Source organism: Rutidosis leptorrhynchoides, chromosome 8, assembly GCF_046630445.1.
Source record: "Rutidosis leptorrhynchoides isolate AG116_Rl617_1_P2 chromosome 8, CSIRO_AGI_Rlap_v1, whole genome shotgun sequence".
Taxonomy (NCBI): Eukaryota; Viridiplantae; Streptophyta; class Magnoliopsida; order Asterales; family Asteraceae; genus Rutidosis; species Rutidosis leptorrhynchoides.
In genome coordinates, this window is record NC_092340.1 from 103213424 (window position 1) to 103241384 (window position 27961).

The 27961-nt window shown below is 37.3% G+C and overlaps 1 protein-coding gene across 1 annotated transcript; it reads right to left on the bottom strand.

The window, feature by feature from the left end:
- Positions 1-42: 42 nt before the first annotated feature.
- Positions 43-27958, bottom strand: LOC139861345 (uncharacterized). Its single transcript, XM_071849718.1, has 5 exons — positions 27817-27958; positions 27445-27713; positions 25848-25941; positions 25627-25738; positions 43-214 (listed from the first exon to the last, which is right to left on the bottom strand). The coding sequence occupies exons 1-5, from the start codon at positions 27956-27958 to the stop codon at positions 43-45; spliced, it is 789 nt and encodes a 262-aa protein (XP_071705819.1).
- Positions 27959-27961: the final 3 nt, after the last annotated feature.

The window sequence follows — 27961 nt, forward strand, 5'->3', positions numbered from 1 at the left end:
ATAATATACACATATATATCGATGCGAGCTAGCTACAACTTTTTAGAAGAATCTGGGGTTGGGTGGACGGACATCAATTTCTTGGGTCCAAGCCGCCCGAGGCTGAATGTGCAAATACCAATACGTTTGAGCCACCGAATCAGGGTCCATAGATCCGTCCCCTCCTACACTTTGATGTTCCCCTAGCAACAATCTCTGTGACACCGTTACAACCCTGCAAAACATGACTCCCAGGCTATCATTTATCATGATTCAATGATCTCTTCATTTATGTACGTCGATCAAAGATATAACAGACCGATTAACCAATATAAACTAACACGTGAGACATATCATTGAAGAATGACATTACATGGATTTATTTTTTAAAATAGTAATAATACATTTAAATGTTACAAAAATAAAAATTTTGAAATATGTTTTACAAAAATAGTAAAACCGGAGTTTGGAACTCCGGTTTGTCACTTTTTACTCGAAACTGGAGTTTGGAACTCCGGTTTGTGTCCTCTCTCCTAAGATTTCTGCAATTATGATCATTGAAAACAAACCATCGTTACACAAACCAGAGTTTCAAACTCCGGTTTCGAATAAAAGTGATAAACCGGAGTTCCAAACTCCGATTTTACTATTTTTGTAAAACAAATTTCAACATTTCTATTTTTATAACATTTAAATTCATTATTACTATACAAAAAAATATCCATTACATGGAAATATGAACGAAAGATGAAGAATGCAACACGTAGCCTTACGCATTGTAAGATGCATGGGTCTAGCTCTATTTAAATGAGCATAACAAATAGAATATGACGTTTCAAATTTCAATTTAGACCTTTTATTGGGGTTGGGCAATTTATGATAAAGTTTCATTAGTTTTGGGTAGCACGTTAACTTGCAGGGTCTGAAAGAGTAATATAATAAATTACGATACTCCGTAATTAGAAGGCCACGTAAACAAATACTATTTCAAATGTAATTTCTTGAAACTGCTAGATTGTATCAGACCACCTCTAACGGTGGTGTGCTCACTAATTTTAAATCCAACACGCCTCCAACACGCTCCTAGCAAGGCGCGTTGATTATTGGTGATTTTAGCATGATCCAACATTCATTTTAAGGATTGGATTACTATGTTGAAAGTGTTTTCGAACCATTGATACGTTACATGAATTCGGAAAGTGTGGAGTACACGTTCATAAAACGTGAGGTGGTTTGAGGTTTCTTTTGGACTTGGAAATAATATTTGGGATTTAAGGAATGCGAAACGCATCTTGAAAAAGGCCATACGCACGAAAAACCATAGCACGAAATTGAGCCGCTGGACATAGGGTTAAGCCACGGCGCAGCTAGGAAGCCCGCGGCGCGGCTCAAAGAGTGTTTTGGGGGTCGAGAGTTTGTTAAAGACAAAAATGCTGGTGGCTTCATTAGGCCGCTGCGCGGTCTCGCCACCCGCGGCGCGGCTTAAGGCATAAATTCCAGGTCGAGGCTTTTGGCTAACTTTTAAGTGTGGTTCTTTGTTAGCCCGCGGCGCGGATCTCAGGCCCGCGGCGCGGCTTAACACTGGGCTCGCTGAAAAGGTGACTTTTCAACCCAAAAGGCACATTTGAACCCCCAAACGTTTTGGGGTTGCTCCAGGGCATTTAATTGCGGTTTTTCTGTGTTTTTAGACTATTTTAAGTCTAAATACATAAATGTAAACTTCCAAGACACTAATGGGTATGAATCAAAGGTTGTGACTTTTCAAGAAATCTTTTGACCCATTATAAATACACTCTATGTGTATTTGGAAAAGGTTCCAGATTTTGGCTTTTTACACACACTTTCAAATTAAACAATTAGAAGATAAATCTCTGCAATTGTTTGATTGTTTTCTTCTAGCCAAGACAACAATCTAGTCTTTGTCTTATCCCAATCGAAACTTGGTGTAACCCGTGACTAATTGGGTCGAAATATTCGATTAGGAAAGTGTTCACACGATTCAAAGATCAATCCGGTGTCGGTTCCGTTTCAGGCACGAAGGTTTACTTACAATCCAAGTTTTCTAACATTGATGGCACTTGCCTCAGGCGTGCTGGCTAGTGGCACGGGAAGAAAACCAGGCGTGCTTGATTCTGATTGGTCCTTTTCCATTTTTATATCTGTTTTTACCCAACTCTCAATCATATTTTAACACATCACCTAACACGGTACTTAACACGTCACCCATTATTTACCAGTTTGACAGCACGTTCGCGAAACACTCCACCTCTACTCATCAACACACCAACACGCCCACCATTGTTAAAGATGCTCTCACCCACCCAATAATAGAGTAGTGATATCTAGTGTCCCAAATTAATAATATATGAATAAATTTTAATAGTGTACACTGAAAGGATCAAATAAATCAAGAATGGCAATCGGCGTGCAAGAGAAAACTTGCCGGGTCATGGGTTTCCGATTCTTGATGAGCGGGTAAAATTTTTAAATCTTACCCGCGGGTACGGGTACTTGTAAAAAATTTTACTCGCAGACGGGTAGCGAGCGGGTCCAGAGGCGGAGACAAGGGGACTGAGTGGTGCTCAGCCTCCCCCAATGTCCATATAAAGCCCAACTCTCAATTGTATTTTATTTTCAAATAATTATAAGCCTCTCTCAATGAGCAAGTTTCAAATGTATTTTTATGTTCAAATAATTGTAAATTAATTGACTCAATCTTCCAAAACTCATATAATATGAAAGTAGCCCATTATCTCTACAAATATTACCTTGTTTTACATTATTCTTAATTATAAATTATAAATATAATATCTGTTTATTGAATAAGTCACCCTCATCTTCAAATCTGGCTTCGCCTCTGGGCCGGTCGCGAGTATATATTACCCATCGTTGGTAAAATTCGATCCGCTAATCTATGAGATATTTTTTTAATTTATCCACAAGTTTATACGTTGAATTTAAAAGTGATTTACTTGTAATGGATTGATGCTTAAATATATAATATTACATATAAGTAAAAAACTTAGTTTTTACGTCATTTTGTATGTAGCTTGTAAATACAGTTTATAATACTAATATTATTTGGTATTCCTAAAATATATATTTTTTTAATTATGTTGTATATTTTTATTACTCGCGGGTTTACCAGTGAGGCACAGGTATCCGCGGGCCACAGGCATGGCGAAAATTCTTTACCCACGGGCGGATAACGAGTCCCACCGAGCATGAAAAAAACCTGACGAGCGGGTCGTGGATATAGAGAATCCGCGCCCGTCGCCTGTAGGCGCCATCCCTACATAAATCTCATGATTAGACTTGGCCTCTTTTAATTAATGTAACAACAATATTTATTCTGCGTGCGTGGTGTATAGATATTTAAAATATAGATAGTTGTTCATTTTTTATGAACAGTGAGATAGAATTCAAGGACCACCAAAAGAGTTCTTACTACCCAGTGGCGATTTTGAACTTTTATATTAAGGGGACGTTTAAGTAGTTATATATATATAATGCTAATAATGATGATGATCTTACGGCCAAGATCGAGGCCGCTCTCGAAAGCTATTCCTCGGTTTTTCACTGGGAAGTTGAGGGAGATATTCCAACAAACCGTGGATGAACAAATCACCGATCTCATATGTGAACGTGTGGGTGAGGTGGTGAAAGAAGAATTCGAAAAGAGGTTTCCAACGCCTCAAGTCGAGGGTGGTGTCGAAGAGGGACCGCTTAATCATGGTGTTCCCGACAATAGGGGGTTTATTGACAAAAACTTTAAGTTAACTAAGCCGCCGCTCTTCGAAGGGAATCTTGATCCCATCATAAGCACTAGATGGATATCCGATGTTGAAGGGTGTTTTCGGGTGAGTGAGTGCCCACCTAACAAGAAGACAAGGCTTGCTACGAGCCTATTAAGGGGTGCGGCCAAGACTTGGTTGGATGATAAAATACTAGTGATGGGTAAAGGGCCATTCATGAGTTTGTCTTGGGATGATTTCAAGACCAAGTTCTTTTTGGAGTATCGCACTCAAGCCGATCTTACTCGAATTCGGAATGAGTTGTGAAACTTGCGACAAGGGTCTATGGACCTAAACACTCTTAAGGCAACGTTTCTTGCTAAGGTACGGTTTTGCCCCGAGTATAAAGGGAATGACCGCATGTTGATGGAAGACTTCCATAAGACCTTGAATGATGATATGCGTAAGAAGATTAGTCTTGGCCACGTTAATTCTTTTTTCGAGTTATTTGATGTGGCCAAGGGCTTTGAGTCTGATGTTTCGAAAGAAAGTGATGTTGCTTTTAATAAGAGGAAGTTTGAGGCTAGTAGTGCTCCGAGCAAGAAGGAAAAAAGTGGGGCCGAAAGCGTCGAAAGTGTGAAGAAAGAGGGACCGGGAGGTTACACTCCCACGTGTTTCAATTGTGGCCAAAAGAGGCACTATTCTCGTGATTGTACTAACCCTCCTTCTAGTAAGATCACTTGCTTTAATTGCTGAAACGAGGGTTACCAGAAATCCGAGTGTCCCGAGTTGACTACGGGTGATAAGAGCTTTGATAACACCAAGCGGTTGAAAAAGGCGGCGGGGACCCCGAGGGGCCAAAATTTCATGATGACTACCGATGATGCTAAGAAGTCCAGCGAAGTGGTTTCAGGTACTTTTTTGGTTAATTCTAAACCCGCTAAGGTTCTATTTGATAGTGGTGCTGATATGTCATATGTTTCCAAAAAAATATGCGACTACTTTAGATTGTCCTTTGTGTGATCTAGACTCCCCGTTACAAGTCGAGATCACTGATGGTAGGTTCTCGGTGGCTAGTAGGGTGTATAGAAATTGTGTTATTGATTTCGGAACCGAGAAGTTTGATATTGACTTGGTTCCTATTACCTTGGGTGAATTTGATTTCGTTGTGGGTATAGATTGGCTCGATCATAATATAGCTAATCTTGCATCTCATGAGAAATTTGTAAGGGTAAGAACCCCAAGTGGGGGAGAGCTAATCGTGTACGGTGAAGCTCGAAGACGTCCCGTGCCTATTTGTACTTATGCTCGGGCATGTCGACTCATGTCTAGTGGGGGTATGGCTTATCTAGCCCATGTTCTTGATACTTGTGATGATCCACCTTCCATTAAATCTATTCCGGTTATTAATGAATTTGAAGATGTTTTTCCTGATGAATTACCGGGTGTTCCGCCGGTAAGGCCAGTGGAGTTTCGCGTCGAGTTGGTTCCGGGGGCTAACCCTATTTCCAAAACTCCTTATCGTTTGGCACCAACTGAGATGCATGAGTTGTTGAATCAAACTCGAGAGTTGTTAGAGAAGAGTTTTATTCGACCGAGTAGCTCGCCATGGGGTGCTCTGAACTTGTTCGTAAAGAAGAAGGACGGTAGTACGCGTATGTGCATTGATTACCCTGAGCTTATCAAGGTGACGATCAAGAACCGTTATCCGTTACCTAGGATTGACGATTTATTTGATCAACTTCAAGGTACGTGCTATTTATCTAAGATCGATTTGCGATCCGGTTATCATCAAATGCAGATCCGTAAGGAAGATATTGAGAAGACGGCGTTTCGAACGCGATATGGGCATTTTGAGTTTGTTGTGATGCCTTTTGGTCTCACGAATGCACCCACGGCATTCATGGACCTTATGAACCGAGTGTGCCCACGAAAATTGTGTTCATCGACGACATACTCGTTTATTAGAAGAGTATGAAGAGGAACAAGAACATCATTTGCGTAAGTTGTTGAAGACATTGCGTAAGGAGAAGTTGTATGTGAAATTTTCCAAGTGTGAATTTTGGTTAAGAGAAGTGCAATTCCTTGGGCACATTGTGAATCAAGAGGGGATTAAAGTGGGTCCGGGGAAGATTGAGGCGGTTAAAGGTTGGGAACGACCGACTATAGCTACGGAAGTACAAAGTTTTCTCGAATTGGCCGGTTACTATCGTCGGTGTATTCAAGATTTTTCCAAGATTGCTTCATCCTTAACGAAGCTAACTCATAAGAGTGTGAAGTTTGAATGGGGTGATGAGCAAGAAACCGCTTTTCAATTACTGAAGAGCAAGTTGTGTTAAGCTCCGGTGTTAGTGTTCCGGAAGGGGTGGAAGACATGGTGGTGTATTGTGACGCCTCGATAAGTGGGCTCGATTGTATTCTTATGCAAAGGGGTAAAGTGATCGCTTATGCCTCAAGACAACTAAAAGAGCACGAGAAGAACTACCCGACTCATGATCTTGATGTAAGACCCGTTTATTCGTACGATGTATATATGTAGAGCACGTACGACGTATAACGAATATATATATATATATATATATATATATATATATATATATATATATATATATATATATATATATATATATATATATATATATATATATATATATATATATATATATATATATATATATATATATATATATATATATATGTGTGTGTGTGTGTGTGTGTGTGTGTGTGTGTGTGTGTGTATCGAGTAAGTATATATGTTGCATGTATGTAAATAGAATACGAGAGTGATCGAAGGGTTGATACACGTGTTCTAGAGAGTATATACGTCTAGTGTATGAAGGGTACGAGACGTGTTCGTGTGTTGGGGTTCAAGTACGCGAAAAGTGGACAAAACCCACACTAGGTTGCGGCGCGGCCTAGTGGGTCGCGACGCGGTATTGAACACAAATCAAGATCAGACAGCATGTAACCAAGACCACCAGACCACGCTGTAGGTCGCGGCACGGAGAAAGAAGGTCGCGATGCGGCTCTTCTGGGAGTCTGGTTTCGAATTTCGTAGTTTTAAGGGTTTCTAGGGGCATTTTGGTCATTTTGCATGTGTGCCAGATTTGTGTCCATAAACCTCATCCACCCATTTCATTTTCTTATTTTCTTTTTCTTTTTCTTCTCAATTTTCTCTCATTTCCTTCAAAACCCCAATTGATTCAAAGTGTGATTTGGAACGGAAGAAGCGGGATTCGATCTTTGGAGCAAGAAAACACGTTGTTCTCCTCGTTCTTAGCTACAAGTTGATACTAGCGGTAAACTCTAACTCCGAATTTCGTTTTCGTGTTCATCATCTAAATTTAGGGCTTTTGATTGTATGTTGTATGTTCATAAATGGAACCCCACTAGTTGTTAATGGAAGATGATAACTAGGATTCGGGTTATAAGTGATGAAGGTGGGTTTTGGGTTTGGTGAGCGATTTTAAACATGTAAGGCTTGCAAAGAGTGAATAATCACTAGTATTAGTGATTATTGAAGTAGTGGAAACCATTTGTGTACATTTGGTTGACTAATTTTGAATAGAGTCAAAATTAGGTTTTGTTGGTGATTTTGGTTCGATTATCGTATGTGTAAGGTTTATAAACTTAAATTGAGTTAAGTTAAAGTATAAACTTGTGTTGGTGGCGTTTTGAAGTCAATACTTGTAAATGTGAGAATTTGACTATGTAAAGGGTCAAAATGGGGTTTCAAGCGAAACACGAGTTAAAATTCGTTCGAGTGCTAAAGTTGGTACATTTAGGTATTTCGGGTACGCGGGATTTGGTCTTGTTGGTTTCGGACCTTCGAGTAGCGTTAAAAGTGCAAAAGGGTGTGATTTGCACTTTTGTTCATTTGGGCGGGTCCAGAGTCCAAATGAGTTTGTATTGATGATTAGGTGATAAATGGAATAGGTACGTTCCATTGGCGAGTTGCAGGATTGGTTTTCACTTCATCGAGGCATTTAATGTGAGTGTAAATTTACTATACGTGTATGTATGTATGTATGTATGTATAGGATGGGTGTGTGTGTGTAGGGTGACCCTTGCTTGGGTTTACTCTATGTTTGTGTGGGTGAATGGACTCCTCTTGTGCTTCGGGTCCATGTGATACGCTTATGCGTTTTGGGTTACTACCCTTGATGTTGTGATTGGCTAGCGTATTGGATAAACCCTTTGGCTATGGGTTTTGCTAGCATTTATCGTGGAGATGATTCGGGTAGTGAATCGCGTGAAGTTCGGATTCACTAAGGCGCGTGAAGTTCGGCCAACCCTATTGTGATGTTTGACTAAGGTATGAGTCGCGTGATGTTCGGATTCATAAAGGCGCGTGAAATTCGGCCATCCTTAATAGTCAAGTTGTTTGAGGGTAGTGAGTCGCGTGAAGTTCGGATTCACTAAGGTGCGTGAAGTTCGGCCAACCTTCATGTGGTTTAGGTTAAGGGGTTAACCTTATTGACGTTGTTGATTATATTTATTGTATATGCGTATATACTTATTGTTGTGTTGTAGCTAATCTTGTGGCGTTAGCTTGATGATTACGTAGCGTGTAGCTACTTTGTGTATGTGCTCTTTTGTAGCTTGTTTACCATGCGGAGGTGGTATGTGTTTACTTTTGTGCTTGGTGATGCGTAGTCATTTTATGCATATGTATGTGTATAGTACCTTTACATTCACTAAGCATTAACTTACCCTCTCGTTGTTGATATTTTAATATAGGTTCGCGTGATGGCGGCTCGAGTAAGCGTGGGGATTAGAGATCTTAGCTAGGTTGCTTTAGAAGATCTTACTTTTGGACTCGATTTAGGATTGGGTAGCGTAGTCCCAATCACCATGCTCGGTTTTGTGTAAAAGTAATTAGTCGGGTCATGTGACGTACTTTGGTTTAGTCAAATGGGTCATGAGTATAACCCGGTTTATGATTTAATTATGTAATGTACATTTTATTAAAGTCGTTAGAAGTAATGTGGAAACAAATACGTTTTGGAAATTGTGTTATGGGACCTAAAGTGTTATTTAATGTATATTAAAAAGGGAAAATTTTTACGGGCCGGAAATTGACGGGTTGGGTCGTTACACTTGAGTTGGTGGCGTTGGTTCATGCGCTCAAAATTTGGTGCAATTATCTTTATGGTATTAAGTGTACGATTTATTCGGATCATAAGAATTTAAAGTACTTCTTTGTTCAATGCGATTTAAACAATCGTCAGCGACGATGGTTTGATTTGTTGAAGGATTATGATCTTGAGGTACTTTATCACCCGGGTAAAGCTAATGTGGTTACGGATGCGTTAAGTCGGAAGAACCAAGTTTCGAGTTTGTAAGTAAAGTCGTTGCGAACGATTCTTTCAAATAATTTTCTCGAGAAACTCGGTGAGGTTCAAGTTGAGGCGTTTGTTAATTTCAAGCGCGAAGAGCGAATTCAATTACAAGCGGAGTCGATTGTCCTAGGCTCGCATGGGTTGTTGTGTTATCAAGGTCGGGTGTGGGTGCCAAAATTGGGTGGTCACCGTACGGTGCTACTCGATGAGGCGCACAAATCAAAATATTTTATTGATCTAGGTGCTACAAAGATGTATCTTTATTTGAAGAAATAGTATTGGTGGCCCGGTATGAAGCGTGATGTGGTTAAGTATGTTGAATAATGTGTTACTTGCTTGCAAGTTAAGGCCAAACATCAAAAGCCTTATGGTATGGTGCAACCGTTAGAGGTTCCGAAGTGGAAGTGGGAGCATCTTACCATGGATTTTATCACTAAGTTGCCAAAATGGCGAGAACGCAATATGATACAATTTGGGTAATCGTTGATCGGTTGACGAAAAGTGCCTTGTTTCTCCTTATACGTGAGGCGATTTCGTCGGAGGCGTTGGCAAGGTTGTTCATAAAAGAGGTGATTTCGAGACACGGAGTACCGGGTCTATTATTTTGGATTGAGATACGCATTTTTCTTCTCGATTTTGGGTAAGTTTCATAGAAAAATGGGTACTCAAGTGAAATTGAGCACCGCCTTTCATCCTTAAACAGACGGTCAAAGCGAAAGGACCATCCAAACCATGGAAGGGTGTGATTAGGTTCCGAAAGTGGGGAAAACTTGCTCCTCGGTTTATTGGACCTTTTAAAGTTTTGGCACATGTTGGTGAAGTTGCTTATCGTTTGGAGTTACCCGAAGAGCTTGCGGTAATTCATAACACATTTCATATTTCCTATCTTCGCAAGTGTCTTGCGGATGACTCGATGTGGGTACCATTGAACGAGATTACTCTAAATAACAAACTAGAGTATGTGGAAGAGCCGGTTGCCATTCTTGATGAAAAGGTTAAATAAATTCGAAATAAGAGGATTCGGACTTATAAGGTGCAATCAGTGTTGTAAATCTCCCGAGATCTCCCCCCCGAGATCTCCCCTGAGATCTCGTTTTTAGAAGGCAACCGAGACGAGATGTTCATCTCCCGAGATTTCTCTGTCAACGGGGTCAAACTTCGTCAAAGCCACGATTTCTCGAATTTCTTGCTAATTTGTAAGATTTTCTTGTAAAATTCATAATTTCTAAGATTTTCTCGCTCATTTCTCGGATATTTTTGTAAAATCTCGTAAAAACGTATATAAATATAAATATACATATATTTATGTTTTTATGTATATTTTTATTAAAAAAACTATGCAGTCAACATAAGTCAACGTCCGAGATCTCCCCGAGTTTATTCCGAGATGCCGATATCTCCCTAAAAAAGTCCAAACGAGATCTCCCCGAGATCCGAATTCTCTAACCTTGGGTGCAATGGCGTCACCGAAAGGGGTCCGAGTGTACTTGGGAATCTGAGGAATTTGTGTTGGAATATCTGCCCTCTTTACATGTTGCATGGATCGCGGGGACACGATCGGGTCCAAGTGGGGGAGAGTTGTAACGCCCCATATTTTCAGGTGAGGAACGATGTCCCGGATGCTGTCGATAGAGTGCGCCCTATGTCGTCGGTAAAAGTGCACTCTATGTCGTCGGTAAAGTGGAATCTAAGACTTGCACGGATTTTGTGAGTTAAAGAATGAGGAACGACATTCCATTAGGGAGGAACGACGTTCCAGATGAAGGAACGGCATTCCAAAGACAGGAATGACGTTGTGAATAAGGGAAATGGTTGCCAGGTGAACAGAACATTTTGAGGTCGTTTGAGTAACGACGTTCTTCTTAAAAGGAACGACGTTCTTAATAAATGGAACGATGTTCCATGGTCTGGAATGACGTTCTTGTGACATATATGTGTTTTAAACCAGATTTAAAGGGTTCTAAATAAGGGGCAATTGGGTCTTTTTACATGTGGACGAGTTTAAGGCTAGTGGAACTGAACTCAAAGCTTATTTGTAATTCATTTCACAATCACAAACTCTCTCATCCTCTTTAGAGGGAGAAACTCATTTCTAGTGTGAGAAAGCTTTGATTGAGGAAGAAAGAGCTTGAATCTCTTCAAAGTGCAAGAGTTAACCTTGTTCATCTTGCTCCTAGCTACGTTGTGATAGTGGTGGTCAATCCTAACTTCGAATTTCATTCAATTTGATGTTTGGCATTGAGCTTGCATGTTCTTGAGAGAACCCATCTAGCTCTCAAATGAGTGTTTGAAGCTATTTGTGGGTATTGTTGACCCTTGTTGGTAGGTTTTGGGTTGAAAAATGTCTTGGCCATGGTTAGGGCTTGCAATTTGGGTATAATCACTAGTATTAGTGATTTTTTTGGTGATTGGAACCCGAATGGGTAGGTTTGGAAGTTGATTTTGGGTGTAAACCCGATTTGGGTTAAAATGAGTCATGAAGTGCTTATAGCACTTGACCGTAAGTTGTGTTTTGGTGTGTTTGAGCCAAAATCACTAGCCATTAGTGATTTAGGGTAATTTGGGTCTTGTTTGACCTAATTGGTGGTTTGGGTGCAAAATGGGTCAAATTTGCACTTAGGGATTTTTGGGTCAAGCTACTAGCGTTATAGCTTGATGTTGTGATTTGTGCTAGGTGACTTGCTCTTGGTTCAAGCTTAAAGTCCTAGCTCGATTGTTGACTCATCTAGGTGATTAAAGTGAGTGGAGTATTTATATGTGTGTATATATAGGTTGTTTGCTTGTATTGCGTTGTGGCGAGTAACACCAATTGTAAGGTTCACTCTTCGTGGCCACTTGAAACTAGTTGGTGAGTGTTTATAAAAAGGTTTTACTCTTCGTGACCACGATTCGATTTAACTGTGGCGAGTGTTATTCACTCTTCGGTGGCCCCACGTTGTTTTGGGATGTGGTGAGTGTCACTCAACGAATACACTCTTCGGCGACCACATTCGTGTGTACATGGCGGTGCCATCCGGGAGGTGCCTTCGCGGCCATGTGCACTTGTATGGTAGTGTTAATTCATTTGATGACTAGCACTATTTGTATGGTTAACCATATAGACTTGTTATAGCATAATGTGTTGTGTTGGAATTATATTGCTTGTGATGATAGCTTGTATGCGGAATTTTGTGTAAGTGGTACAAGTAAGTGATTTATGTATGTATACATATAAGTATTGCACTCACTAAGCATTGTAGCTTACTCCCTCGTTGTTTATCTTTTTATAGATTGTGGCACATCGAAGGACAATGGTAAGGGATTGGCCTGGCTTGCATGTGGCAGATATTGGAATGCGCTTTTGGAAATGGTCCCGACGGTCTTGCTCATTGTGGGTCATTTTGGTCAAACGGGTCATGTTAAACATTGTTAAATTAAAGAACTTGAGTTCCCGGTGTTGTGAACTTGTACTTGTTGTGTTTTGAACTATAATTAACATTGTGTAAGGCATGATGATATAAGACTTATGTTGACGCAAATATTGTTAATGTCAAAAAAAATGTGTCGTATTTTCACAAGTCTTTTATTAAGTCGGTTTGGGGTCGTTTGAACCATTTTCATGGCGTTTCACACTTTATTTTTTTAACCTACTTATTGTTTTAAGTTCCATTCGAAAGCAATCTCACTATTTATAGAACATTGAGAGGGAGAACTTTCTCTACTCTTGGGGTGTTTCACTCTGGGTAGAGAAATGACTTCTCTTTATTCTAGACTAAGGGAAGGATTGTCTACATCTTACCTCCCTCATACCCCACATATGTGAGATTGAGATTTGTTGTTGTTTTGTTGTTTAAAAGGTGAACACAAGTGTGAACTCAAATAATCACCACTAGCGGTAGAAGGGTTAAACATGTTTGTTAGACATGCACTAGAAATGAGAGTGTTTCGGGGTATAGAGGTTGGTATGATTGTGTCATGGTTTCGTATCTTCAATATGCCGATGATACAATTTTTTTCCAGAGAATGGGATAGAAGAAACGCGGGAAACCTTTTTAAACTACTAATATGTTTCGAAATATTTTCGGGTTTGAACGTAAATGTCCAAAAGAGTTGCCTCTATGGTGTTGGGATTCAAATGGAATATGTTGAAGAAATCGCAAAGTATTTTGGTTGTCGAGTGGGATGTTTTCCTTTCACCTATCTCAGTCTACCAACAGGGCAAAAGATGAGAAACACTTGAGATTGGGAATCTAAAATTCCCAAATTCCATACTAGGTTAGCAGATTGGAATACTAAGTCATTGTCGTTTGGTGGTCATCTTAATTTTATAAAATCGGTGCTTAGTAGTCTACCATTGTATGCTTTCTCCCTGTCCCGTGCTCCGACGTGTTTCATCAACGTGCTATAAGGTTTGAGACGTAATTTCTATTGGGGTAGGTCGAGAGATAACTAAAAAATTGCATAGGTTAAATGCGATAAAATTCTTTTACCTTATGAGGGAGTGGGGTTAAATATCGGGTCCCTTAAAGCTAAAAACTCGGCTCTATTAGGAAAATGGTGGTGACGTTTTTGAATTGCGAGTAAAGCTTTTTGGGTCAAAGTTATTCGTAGCATATATGGGAGGGATGTGGGGTTGGGTGTTCCAAACCTAAATCAACACTTGAATAAAAGGGCTCCTTGGAATAATATTCGAACTATTGGACAACAAATAGACAATCTTGGTTTATTGTTTCCTGACTCGTTTACGAAAATAGTAAATAAAGGAGATTGCACATTACTTTGGAAAGATATATGGTTATGTGATCAAACACTGGGTAAGACATTTGGAAGGCTCTTTAGGCTTGAAAGTGACAAAGATGCTTTGGTCATGGATCTTCTAGTGAAAGATGATACTTCATGGATTGAAAACTAGAATTGGTTTCGTGTGCTTAGTGGAAGAACCAAATCTTCAGAGGATATTAAATAGCTTCAGTTTTGGTAGCAATGGTGTTGACTCATGGTCTTGTAACTTACAAGCAGATGGGATATTTACTACTTCGAATCTTGCGCATTTAATTGATGAAAAGACACTCCCACAAATGAATCCTGCTAACGAAACATTGCGAAACAAATTACCACCTCAGAATTTGGCATATTTGTTTGGCGAGCTTACTTGAAAAGGATCCTGGTTCGTGTCGAGTTAGATAAACGGGGTATAGATCTAAATTCTTTGCGATGTCATGTTTGTGATGATGGACTAGAATCGGTTGACCACATTTTGCATAGTTGTCCATTTGCAAAATACGTATGAGATAGGGTATATAGATGGTGAAATTTGGGTTGCATGGGTCGATCAAATCTGGGTGAACTGTTCAAAGGAATTAAGGTACCGAAAATTACCTCAAAATTATGGCAAGCCATCGAGTAAATTTGTGGTTATATGATTTGACAAAACGAAAATCTCACTATATTTCGAAAGAAGAAAATAAAATGGCTCGATGCTCCTAAACGAAATTCAAATAAAGTCGTTCGAATGGATTTCAAGCCGTTCAAAGAAGCTCGAAATTGATTGGAACCAATGGATTTTAAACTTAAGCTCGTTCGATATTCATGGTTGAAGTTTCTGTGCTTTCAATATTTCTGAATCGGCCCATTTTTTCGTTTTTTAGTTCATGCTCCGGATGTACTTCTCTTAAGTAGCTTATATTGTTGCATGCTCTCACATGCTATACGTGTTTCTTGCATGCTCTCACATGCTATATACCTAACCATATCCGTACCACGTATCAAAGATCACCGAACAATTATCATAGGACAAACTCTTCGTTTAGTCACCCTTAGATAACACCCCTCAAACAATTGTCATAGGACATGCTCAGACATCATTGCCTCCAAAGGACTCCATAACTAACTCCAAAGAAAATTGCATTATGAAATCCCCATGTGAGACTCGAACTCGAGACCTCACGCACAACTAGAAGGGTGGTAACCAACTAAATGGAGATGATTAGATAGTTGTTCCCTTACCTTGAGAAAAAAGACCGGTAGCTGTTGAGTAATCTTAATAAAGAAGAAAATTTATTTTAAGAAAGTATGTAGCTCAGATTAAAATAAAGTTTCCGAAAACTCATATGATCAACAATTGATGAGGAAGAAAATATTAACTAGTATGATTTAGTAGATACATTAGTTTTCTAGTTGACTATATATATGCTATATGTTATGTGGAAAGAAATAGAAGGAAAAAGAAAGTATATAGCATGTACTCGTAGTAGTTTCTGATATCAAGAAAAGTCACGATGTCATCCTTTATTACAAGCTAGGTGCGAATTGTATCTATACAAAAGGCAATGTTCAAACATTGGTATTAGAGAGGTACGTTCGGATTCATAGCAAGTGGGTCGATTGTAACCTTATGCAAATTAAGCAAGGAGAGGAAAGCAAACTGCAAGATGTTGGGGGAGAATGTTGGTAAATATGGGATTATGCTTGATGACTATACTAATCTTAACCCATAACAATAAGTGTTTTGATGATGACATATGCACATAACTAAATGTGATGGTTGATATCTTGACATAAATATACAAGTTCACTAACCCACACTTACTCTAGCAAAAGACCAAAACAAAATAAAGCTTAAAATGAAAACTAAGATACACGGTTAGGACCACGATCGACAGCAGGTCAGACCGTGGAGACTTGCACCCAGATTTATGAAATCAGGGTTGCACGGTCGACTTCACGGCTGATCGTGGGTCGACCGTAGAAGCTTCTGTCCCAAAATTCATCGATTTTAGTTTGACTACTTCGGGGCATCTATAATTCATGAAACGCATTCAAACGTGCTTAGAATAGTTGCCTCCTTTATACCCAAAGGAGTTTTGGTCACTAAAAAATTAATCTTGGTTAATCACGCCTAATGACACCTTAATGACGATTATGCCTTGATTAAGGATAACACATAAGTGTTTTAGAAAAACATGTACATCTAAAATGTATCTAGACATTCTTAGGATGGTCACCAAGTCCCAACCAAGAATTGCTCATTTCTTGTACATGTCTTGGATATTAATGTATACTTATACATTAATCTTGCAAATGTTACTTTGCAAGTAAAACTTACATAGCCTTAGCTTGATGCTATGTTATCACTATACGTTTAATTCTAAATTATTTAGTTATCCCTTTCTAGTCATTACATGAATATTACTTGACTACTTTCTATTAATACATGTTTATTATTTGACTACGTGATAAGTGCTAAATGATAAGTAGTTATTTAAAATGTGTACGTATGAACCATGTCTTGCTATGTGTTACAAGTTGGATTTTACCAACTAGTATTTGGACTACTTCATTATATGCTTTTGCTACTTGGATAATGCTTAAAATGTCATAACCTAGTGATCTTAAAAGACAATGAATAATTAACGCACATAGGTTTGACTAAGTCTGAAATTAAGTTTATAACTTGATTTTACTTAATGTCTTGCAAAATGCTTAATTGTACTACTTGCTTAAATTGTCAAGATATCATTAACATACTTAATTAATTACAAACAAATTCAAATTTGAATACTAGCATGCTTTGTGATTAAAGTGGGTTTATGTAATCAATGACATGTTGACCAACCAATGGAGATTTAGCAAATGTGTTAATTACAAATAAAGAATTATGACAAAACTGAGATTGCCTCAAATGATTATCATGACTTGTATCTAAGAATGTTAGACTTTCCACTTTGAGCATGATAAGTCACTTTTAAGGCAATACATCCAAGGTAAATGGACATTTAATGCATATAGTACTTGTATAGGATGTTGGGTATCTTTTGCAGGTGTTAAATGAAGTAAAGTGTCCAAAGAGTGATGTTCAAAACTGGTTCAAATGGCTATACAACGGATACATATTTTGGACTGGACCGCGTGCAATCGACCAACGGTCGACCGTAGGTCAAGCCGCAGACACGGCTGACTTGTTTATCTCTCCATATAAATAGCAAGGCTTGGAGAACTTTGAAGACTTGAACCTCTTGCATGCTACAACTCAAAATTATGAGAGAATCACAAGAACATAACACTTGTACATATGTTTGTGATTTGCAAGAGAAGTTTTATAATCTCATAGATTATAAAAGGGGTATTTGTAAACTTTCTTTCAAATTCTTATCTTTGTAAGTTTGCCTAGTGTTGTAATAATCCTTAGAATTGTCTTAGGATTGTCATCACTAGAAAAGGGTGAGTCTTTGTACTTTGTAATTAGAAGCATATGCTAGCTTAGCTATCATCTTCCTTAAAGGGAACGAGGGAGTTGATTAATCTCATTGGAGATTAATACTTGTCCATAGTGAAGACAAGTTGATCTATGTATTTTATATATATATATATATATATATATATATATATATATATATATATATATATATATATATATATATATATATATATATATATATATATATATATATATATATATATATATATATATATGCCTACATATGTGTCATTGTTGATAAAACATCAGTTGGAAGTGATCATACAATGTTATGCAAAGAAAACTTGTCCTCAAGTATTCTACTGAATAACAAAATCACCAAAACGTACTAGACATAAAAAAAAGTGGACAAAAGGTCACTATTCCAAGCTGCACGGTCGAACCACGACAGACCGCAGGATAAACCGCAGTCAAAATTCACGGCTCAACTCACGGTCGATCGTAGATCGACCACACGTGTTCTGACGGGCTATTTAATATAATTCTTGACTTCATTCCCCACTCTATTCAAAATCATTTTTCTCTCCCTCTCTTCCACAGCTCAAGATCTCCAACCGCACACAGACGAATTTACTCCTTCTCATCCTTAATCTTCAATCTCGGTAAGATTAATCTATGATTTCCCTTCATTCAATTGTGTGGGTATGATGTATTCTTCAAACATTGCTTGAAGAAACCCTAATTCGAAAATCATTCTCAAAATTGATGCTAATAATAAATTGTGTTCATGAAAACTTCTAAAATCTTTGAAATCATGATTAACATTGCATCAATTTAAGATTGTGGATTCTAGGGTTCATCATACAACTAGATTAGGTTTTCATAAGTTCATTGTTCACATGATTAAAATGCATTGTCACTAATGAAGAGTAATAATGTAGAAACTGGTAACATCAAAACACTTTTATATTGATGAAACTCGAATTTACAAAACACGAATCCATGTGAACATTATGAAACCCCTAATGATATAAAGTGCAAACGCATTGTCACTAAAAGAGGGTGAGAATGTGAAGAACGTTAACATCAAAACACTAGGTATTGATGATAACTAAGTTTGCAAATCATTTTCATATATGAATATTTTGAAAACATGTGTTCATATATTTGCAAACACTTCCTTACCGAAAGAGGGTAAGAATGTAAAGAAAGTTAACACTAGAACACAATCGTGTTTATGTTAGCTAAGTTTGCAAAAACTTTGATTTAAAAATTGAGTCATTTGTATGTTCACTTTGATTTAAATTAAAGTGTTAATGCACAGGAAATGGCAAGGACCAAAGATGCCAAATCAAGAGATCAAGGAATCTATAAGCCACCTAAAGGTGTAAAAGCAAAAATTGCTTACAACAAGTAATGGATTAGCAAACAAAAGATCATAAAAGGAAGGGTGGTCAATTGCAAAAGCATTTCCTGATGCCGTTGATAAGTTTTCACATCTGGCACTAACATCATTCCTCTTTCTCGATGGATTGGTCTATCTGGAACTTGTGAAAGAATTCTATGCCAGCTTCAGCTGCGAAGATGGCATCATAAAATTCCATCTAAAAAATTGTTGGTATGAACTTACTTTGGAGCAATTTGGTACAATGTTGAATGTTCCTACTACAGGACACTGCTTCTACAGTAGGAAACACAAGATGGAAAATTTACCCGAATACATCTAGGCAACTGACTTTCTAAACCATTTCTGCAACCCCAACGTCGACCACTCCGAAATTCTTACTCATGGTTTGATGGGAAAGGATCTATTACCTATGTACAACATATGGAACAAGATAATAGATCACAACATCTACTATAGAGGAGGAAATCATTCAAATGTTCATGCCACACAAATCTTTGTCATGTGGGCTATTGAGTTCGATTAACCTATCAATGCTGCTTTTCTTATGGCCACAAGAATGAACAAGGTACTCACTGAAAAGACCAGAGGACTTCCCTACGGTCTACATCTCAGCATGTTGTTCACTCATTTGAAAGTCACTCACCATCTTTCTCACGCCCCGTCTCTTAAGCCAATCAACAAACTCAATCTTGTCAGAAGCAGTCATCAATCTAGAACATCTCGCAAAAGACGTGCGAATTCTGACAGTGACTCAGAGGACATGGACAAATACGACCCCGGTGAGGCATCAGGAGTGAAGGAAATCTTTTTCGAAAGCGAGAAGGAAAGCATGGAGAGAAACTATCAAGATTTCTTGAACCTAAACCGAAGCGCAAGGGTGGACAAGATTCTTAAGAAAGAAGTGAAGCTCAGAGAGAACAACTCTAAAATCTTGAAGGCTATAAAGGACATGGCGAAGGTACTCTCATGCAAGAGATTTTAGGATGCTTAATTAGATGTGCGGTTTATAAGACTTGTGAAGTGCTTGTTTAACTTTTGAATAAATGTAATGCGTGACTACTATGATCTTAGGAAACTTATAACTGTCTGTTTGTTATGAGCAATAGCCTTATGTTTGTGGTAAACTACAACTCTTGAAAGAAACCAAACAAATCAAACAATGACTAAGCACGGCTGACCCTACCATAGACTAAGCCGTAGACAGTCTGTCACGCTTTGTCCCATTCCTTAATATTTATTTGAAAGTACAATAAAGTACTGGGATGTAATCAATTCCACTATACCAAATTGATGAAAAAGCATCAAAGTTAGGTACTTATTATCATTCACATCCACGACTCTCTATAAATCAATAATCAAAGCAAGCAAACTCATTACCATTTAATCCTAAGAAATGTGGTCCATTGTTCAGGGAAGAGAAGTGCTTACCCATCACTTATTTACTTACTCTCTTGACAATCTATCCAAAATTAAGTGGGATGCCTTCCTCCATATAAGAGGACCACTTTACCCTATTCACATCAAAGAATTCTAGAAAAACTTCCAATTTTCACAAATTGATGGGAAGTTATCATTTTCACTTTATGAAAAAGGCTATTCCTTGACACTTGAAGAGTTTAGAGACATCATGGATGTTCCGAATGAAGGACGAACATTCTTTCTAAACCTAAACTCCTTTGATGAATTTCCTGAATGGATAAAGAGAGATAGTGTTCTTGAAACATTATGCAATGGAACACTCAAAACCGATTCCATAAGTGAGGATGGATTTCTTTGTCGTCATCTTGCTTCAACGTATGATCTCTGGAAATAGATCATTACATCAAACGTCTATGGAAAGGGTGAACAACTTAGGCATCTCGCTGCAAATGAGATCACTCTCCTATGGTGTCTCTTGAACTCATTCAAAGTAAATGTAGCATTTATTATGGCATCAAGAATGCAACATGCGGCTCAAAATCTTCATATGTCCCTTCCGTATGATCTACACCTAACTAAACTGTTAGAAAATTGAACCCGTGCCTTATTATTCATTATTCAAGCGATATTTATAGAATACACATAAACCCTAATAACTATTCAAACCCTAATGGACCCAAGCCCACAATTGGGTTGGGCCATTAACCTATCATCTAACACTCCCCCGCAGTCCAAGCGGCGAAATCGCGAAAGCTCGGACTGGAAGAAAAAGCTAATATTGAAGAAACGCTAACAAATAAACAAATAAAAGTAACTTTTTTTTTCTCTTGTTTGATGCGCCGAATAGACAGATATTCGCGGATGTGGTTGCATATTGCTTGACTGCGTATTTCTTTTCCGTAGCGTTTTTTTTTTCTTTTACGCCGTGGCTTGCTTTGCCTAAGGATTGAACAGGACTTGGGCATAGAACTTTTGCCGACGAGAACAGTCATCTTCAACACTGCAAAAGAGTTTTTTTTTTTTTTTTTTTTGTATATTCCTTTTTTTTCGGGGTTTGGAACCTAGTCAAGCTAGGCGGCTCAGCCCCACACCGATTATTATTTTATTATATTAAATAAACATTAAACAATAAAAAAGAAAAAGAAATAGCGATGCGAAAAAAAAAATGTAACGGGCTGGTAGCATACGACCTTTTTTTCTTTCTTTCTAGGGTTTATGGGTATTGAGATTTTCGAGAGAAGAGAAAACTTGAAGCCACATGGGTGACTTTCATCTCTCTATAACACGTGTGAGAGACTTGATGATTTATGGATGTTGGATGGATAGTTTGTCAGAATCTCTAGGAAACAAGAAAAAGAGGAATTTTTTTTTTTTGAAGACTAATTAAAAGAAAAAGATAGCCAAGTTACAGACGATAAGTGAGATGATAACGGCGGTGCCGATTGTGTTAAGAGGAGGTGGTTCCACCAGGATCGTATGGCTCGGATACCATGTTAGAAAATTGAACCCGTGCCTTATTATTCATTATTCAAGCGATATTTATAGAATACACATAAACCCTAATAACTATTCAAACCCTAATGGACCCAAGCCCACAATTGGGTTGGGCCATTAACCTATCATCTAACATAAACTATTCACATATGTTGGTATAACATCTCCCCTTCACCATGCCACTCAAGAATCTTCATACCCACGATGTAGAGCTTCATCCAAACAAGTCATGAACCTTCACGGGACAATCCTCCTAATTTTTGTTCTCTCTCACCTCAGGGACAAAATAATGTAATTCATGGAAAGATTTTGAAAATTGGCCAACAGTTAACCAAACTTGAGGATATCATCAGAGAAAATCATCACGACTCCGATCACAACTCTTAAATCCCTACCAAAATCATGCAAATCTCGTATGAGATATTTATTGCATGATTCTCATGTGTGCTCTTTTATGATTGGTGTTTATGTGTATTTCTTGTGTAGAATGAATAAAATTTGTGTCTTTTGATGTGTTGTGATTTCTATTGTTATTTTTCACCGTGTACGGTTCAAGGGGGAGCATTTGTCTTAGGGCGAGCTTAGTTCCAGGGGGAGCTAACCTTTTTGCTTCAACAAAAGGGGGAGAAAGGATAAGTGATGTTAATACTTGAAAATATATATAGATAAATGTCCACCATCACTTATGTGTTTGTCATCATCAAAAAGGGGGAGAATGTTGGGGAAGAATGTAGGTTAATGTGAAATTATGCTTGATGACTATACTAATCTTAACCCATAACAATAAGTGTTTTGATGATGACTTATGTACATAACTAATGGTGATGTAATCCACACTTACTCTAGCAAAAGACCAAAACCAAATAAAGCTTAAAATAAAAACTAAGATACACGATTAAGACCACGGTTGATCGTAAGTCAGACCGTGGAGACTTGCATCCAGATTTATGAAATCAGGGTTGCACGGTCGACTTCACGGCTGACCGTGGATTGACAGTAGAAGCTTCTGTCCCAAAATCCATTGATTTTAGTTCGACTACTTCGGGGCATCTATAATTCATGAAACCGGTTCAAACATGCTTAGAATAGTTGCCTCCTTTATACCCAAAGGTGTTTTGGTCACTAAAACACTAATCTTGGTTAATCACGTCTAATGACACCTTAATGACGATTAAGCCTTGATTAAGGATAACACATAAGTATTTTAGGAAAACATGTACATCTAAAATGTATCTAGACATTCTTAGGATGGTCAGCAAGTCTCAATCAAGAATTGCTCCTTCCTTGTACATGTGTTAGATATTAATGTATACTTATACATTAATCTTGCAAATGCTACTTTGCAAGTAAAAATTACATAGCCTTAGCTTGATGCTATGTTATCACTATACGTTTAATTCTAAATTATTTAGTGATATCATGCTCGTCATTACATGAATATTACTTGACTACTTACTATTAATACATGTGTATTATTTGACTATGTGCTAAGTGTTAAATGCTAAGTAGTTATTTAAAATGTGTATGTATGAACCATGTGCTGCTATGTGTTACAAGTTGGATTCCACCAACTAGTATTTGGACTACTTCATTATATGCTTGTGCTACTTGGATAATGCTTTAAATGTCATAACCTAGTGATCTTAAAAGACAATGAATAATTAACATACATAGGTTTGTCTAAGTCTAAAATTAAGTTTATAACTTGATTTTACTTGATGTCTTGCAACATGCTTAATTGTTACTACTTGCTTAAATTGTCAAGACATCATTAACACACATAATTAATTATAAACAAATTCAAATTTGAATACTAGCATGCTTTTTGAATAAAGTGGATTTGTGTCATCAATGACATGTTGACCAACCAATGGATATTTTGCAAATGTGTTAATTACAAATAAAGAATTATGACAAAACTAAGATTTCCTCAAATGATTATCATGACTTGTATCCAAGAATGTTAGACTTTTCGCTTTGAGCATGATAAGTCACTTTCAAGGCAATACATCCAAGGTAAATGGACATTTAATGCATATAGTACTTGTATAGGATGTTGGGTATCTTTTGCAGGTGTTAAATGAAGTAAAGTATCCAAAGAGTGATGTCCAAAATTGATTAAAATGGCTATACAACGAATACATATTTTGGACTGGACCGCGTGCGGTCGACCCACGGTCGACCTTGGGTCAAGCCGCAGACATGGCTGACTTGTTTATCTCTCCATATAAATAGCAAGTCTTGGAGAACTTTGAAGACTTGGACCTCTTGCATGCTACAACTCAAAATTATCAGAGAATCACAAGAACATAACACTTCTGCATATGTTTGTGATTTGCAAGAGAAGTTTTATAATCCCATAGATTATAAAAGGTGTATTTGTAAACTTACTTTCAAATTCTTATCTTTGTAAGTTTGCATAGTGTTGTAATAATCCTTAGAATTGTCTTAGGATTGTCATCACTAGAAAAGAGTGAGCCTTTGTACTTTGTAATTAGAAGCATATGCTAGCTTAGCTATCATCTTCCTTAAAGGGAACTAGAGAGTTGATTAATCTCATTGGAGATTAATACATGACCAAGATGAAGACAAGTTGATCTAAGTTGGAGGTAATCCTTCAAAGGAATAGAAGGATTAGGTTTGTTGTCTAAGGAGAAGTACAAGGCTTGTAAATTGGATCTCCACCTGATTTTGAGAAAGGTGCTTGGTGAAGCAAAAATCTCGATTACTGAATCGGGGAATGGATTAAGGTGGATTAGTTAGCGTCCACCCGAACCACTCTAAATCCTTGTGTTTTTGTTCCTTACTTTACATTCTACATTATTACAAACATAAACACATCACACATTGGCTTGAGTTGATGAATGTGATCAAGGATTGGTCAAATCTTATTAATCATCGAAAAAATGTTAAAAATTGTATTAGGTAACTATTCACCCCCCCCCCCTCCCTCTTTAGTTACTTACACAAGATTATCACAATCTAGGATCATTGAAAGCAGAGAAGCAAGTTAGCAAGTTGAAAAAAATAAACAAGGAGCAAGCAGTCTCAAATCTGTGATTAGGAGCAAGTTAACAAGAAGAAAAAGCAAGTCATCACATCAAAGAAGAAGTTAGATGCAGCAAGTGATCACAACTCATGATCGAAAGCAAAGTAGCAAGTAGCTTGCAGCATGGTGGATCATAGTTTGTGATCAGAAGCAAGAAAACAGTAGGAAGTAACAAATTAGCGAGAAAATAGTCAGCAGGTTGTAGTAAGATCGTAGCCAGAATTTTTACGAAAAAAAAAGTAAGAAACAAGACTCAAAAGCTTTGGCAAAACAGTAAGATAGCAAGTCATCAAGAGGCTTAGATCTAGATTACGGGGTGAATTCTGGGTAATTTTGATAAAAAAAAATATATTTTAAGAAAGTATCAAGTTTAAATTAATATGAAGTTTCTAGGAAGCTTATATGAACACAATTTAGTGAGGAAGAAAAGATCATTGAATTAATTAGTATAATTTTGTTGTTGTGATTAATTTCTAGTTGACTACATATACCTTATATGTTGTATATAAAAAATAACAGAAGAAAAAACAAGTACTGTATATAACATGTAGTCAAAGTAGTTTTTGATAAAGAGTAAAGTCACAATGTATTTCTTAATTTCAAATTATGTATGAATTTTGTTTATACAAAAAATAATGTTCCAACAGTATCTCTACACTCTCGATCAGGTATGGTAAGAAAAGTCATCTCTCTACTCGTAAAGAAAGAGATTGATTCCTAGTGAACTTCCCACAAATATATCATATATTATGAAAGCAACACTTAAATAAAATGAAATCAATGAGCTAAACACGGTGTTTCTCTTTTTCAAAAAGGCGAATTTATAATTTAAAACAAAGTGAACAAATGGCAAGAATCACAATCATAGAGAATCTACAACCAAAGTGGGGGAAAAAGTTCTATTTTTAGCATCATGTCATCAAGACGGATTGCCGATTCGCTTATTGTTTTTCTTCTTGTGATACTTTTTTTTTAAGAAAGAATATGTGAAGAATCAAGAATATATAAAGGAAAAAAGAACGCACCTAGATGCACCAATTACTCCGTCGATGATGACGTGCGCGATGTGGATTCCGAGTGGATTAAATTCTTTAGCCAAACATTGGGATAATCCTCTTAATGCAAACTTGCCACAACCTAACATAAAAATACAAAAATTAACAAGTAAGCAAGTAAACTAATTTTCAATTTATGTTGTTAGGATGTTGCACTTGCTGCACATGTAAAGAAAAATTCATTACAGTACATAATTCAGATAATCCGGCACTGCCTGATAAAGAAACCGCGCATCCGGTGAATAAAATGGTCCCTCTTCCTCTTACTACCATTCCAGGCAATACCTAATACAGAAGAGTGGTTACAAACATAATATTAGCTTATCTTTTTGGGTCTAAACCACATAGCCTATTTGGATGGGGCAACTAGCCCTCACTTAGTCCTCAATCCTTAGACCTGACTCGTGTCATTTTGAGACATTTCTGAGGACAATAATTTCTATAGGGGAGTAGTACATTTAGTTGTATCGTATGTACCATACAATAATTAAATTAATATACTAAGTTTCAATTTTCCTGGGGAAGTATGTCATGACTGAGAGTGTTTAGTTCTGGTTAGTTCTGATGAAAAAGTACTGATATGACGCTTATGTGGCAATTAATGCCGGAGAGGAAGTATGCCATGATTAGGAGTGACGTAAGCGGAGTGAACAAAACGAGTTGAGCTCCACTAAGCTCATACTCGGCTCCTTTACAATTCAAAGAGTTTGAGTTAAGCTCGAGCTCAAACTTAATTTATTTCGAACAAAAAATATTAAGCTTGATCTTTGCACGAGAGTCGAGACGACTCGTTTATATTTATAGAAGGTTTTAATATATAGTTATATTGTATATTATATTATTATAAAAATATAAATGATGTATAAATTTGAAAGGCTCGTTAAATCTCTCGAGATTGTTCGAGTTTAAGCTGGAGCTTAGGCTCATTTACTAAAATATCTTTAAAATATGTTCAAGCTTGAGCTCGAGCTCGTTTAGGATTGACTCGAATCGAGCTCTCAACGAATCAAGCTCGAATAACTAGCTAATTCGCACCCCTACTTATTTATGTGTGAATGATTGTGAACGAGAATATAATTATGTTTAGATTGATTATCAGTGACGAGGGTATCTTAGATTAAGTGGGGTCTTTTGACCCCATTAAATATTTCTTATATACAATGAAATAAAATTAAAATTGTGTAGGTTACTACTAAATTTATAGATATGGCTTTATATATTATTAAAATTAGTGATTTTTATGGAAGTAAATAACCATTATTTAGAAGAAAAAAAATTACAAAGTATAATTCAAATTGTATAGGATCCAAATATTCAATTGAGTATTGATTTTAGAATCGTCACTGTTGATTATTAAACTTTAATTTAAATTAGTAGACTTGTAATACAATGACATTTTTGGTTAAAATAGTAGTAATACTATTGAGATGTTAATAACCTTTTTGCCAACATATCGTTAGAATGTCTCGTGTTTGTTATTGTTTACTTTGTTATGTTCTAGGTACAAGCTTTAATGCACTTTATAAGTTACCATCCACAGCCGGAGGATATCATTTATTTTGATTTTTTGGATCTTCATAATTTTTTGGATCTTTTCATAATTTTCATAATTTCTCGTTAACATTCATTAGTGTTTCTACATACATAGCACCATGACAATTAATATTGACATTTTAGTGGCAGTTAGTGTATGTATCACCTTAATTAACAACACTTAAGACTAACACTTAAAACTATCGTCAGAAAAAACCAAATAATAAAAGTGAATTTCTGAGGGTGTATAGATACCTGTTGAGCACAGTGAAAAGCACCAACAGAAGATACGGCTAGTGATTTTTGAAACGAATCGAGACGAATATCGGAGAAATTAGAGGGACCGCCATGGTGCCATGGGATAGGTTGATAAGCGTTGTATACCAAAACCTCCACAAAACCTAACGACAATACACCTTCGAATGCTTCTCTCACGCTTTGTGTATCGGAACAATCTATTCGAATTGCGTACACTTGTGCTTTCTCTTCCCGCGCTATTTCATCGGCAAATCTAGACAATCTCCCTACAAATTATTTCGATTCGATCAATCAACACAAAATATATTTCTTACAAGGGACGGAGCGAATATATATTTATATTATATATTTATAAAAATAAAAATATACCTAAGTCTCTGGCGAGGATAGCGACAGTGTAACCTTCGTGAGCGAACTTGCGAGCGACGGAACGACCGAGATTGGGACCCACGCCAACAATGGCGGCGATGCCTCTTGTAGAGTTGGAGGAGCTTGTCACGTTACGCATCATTTC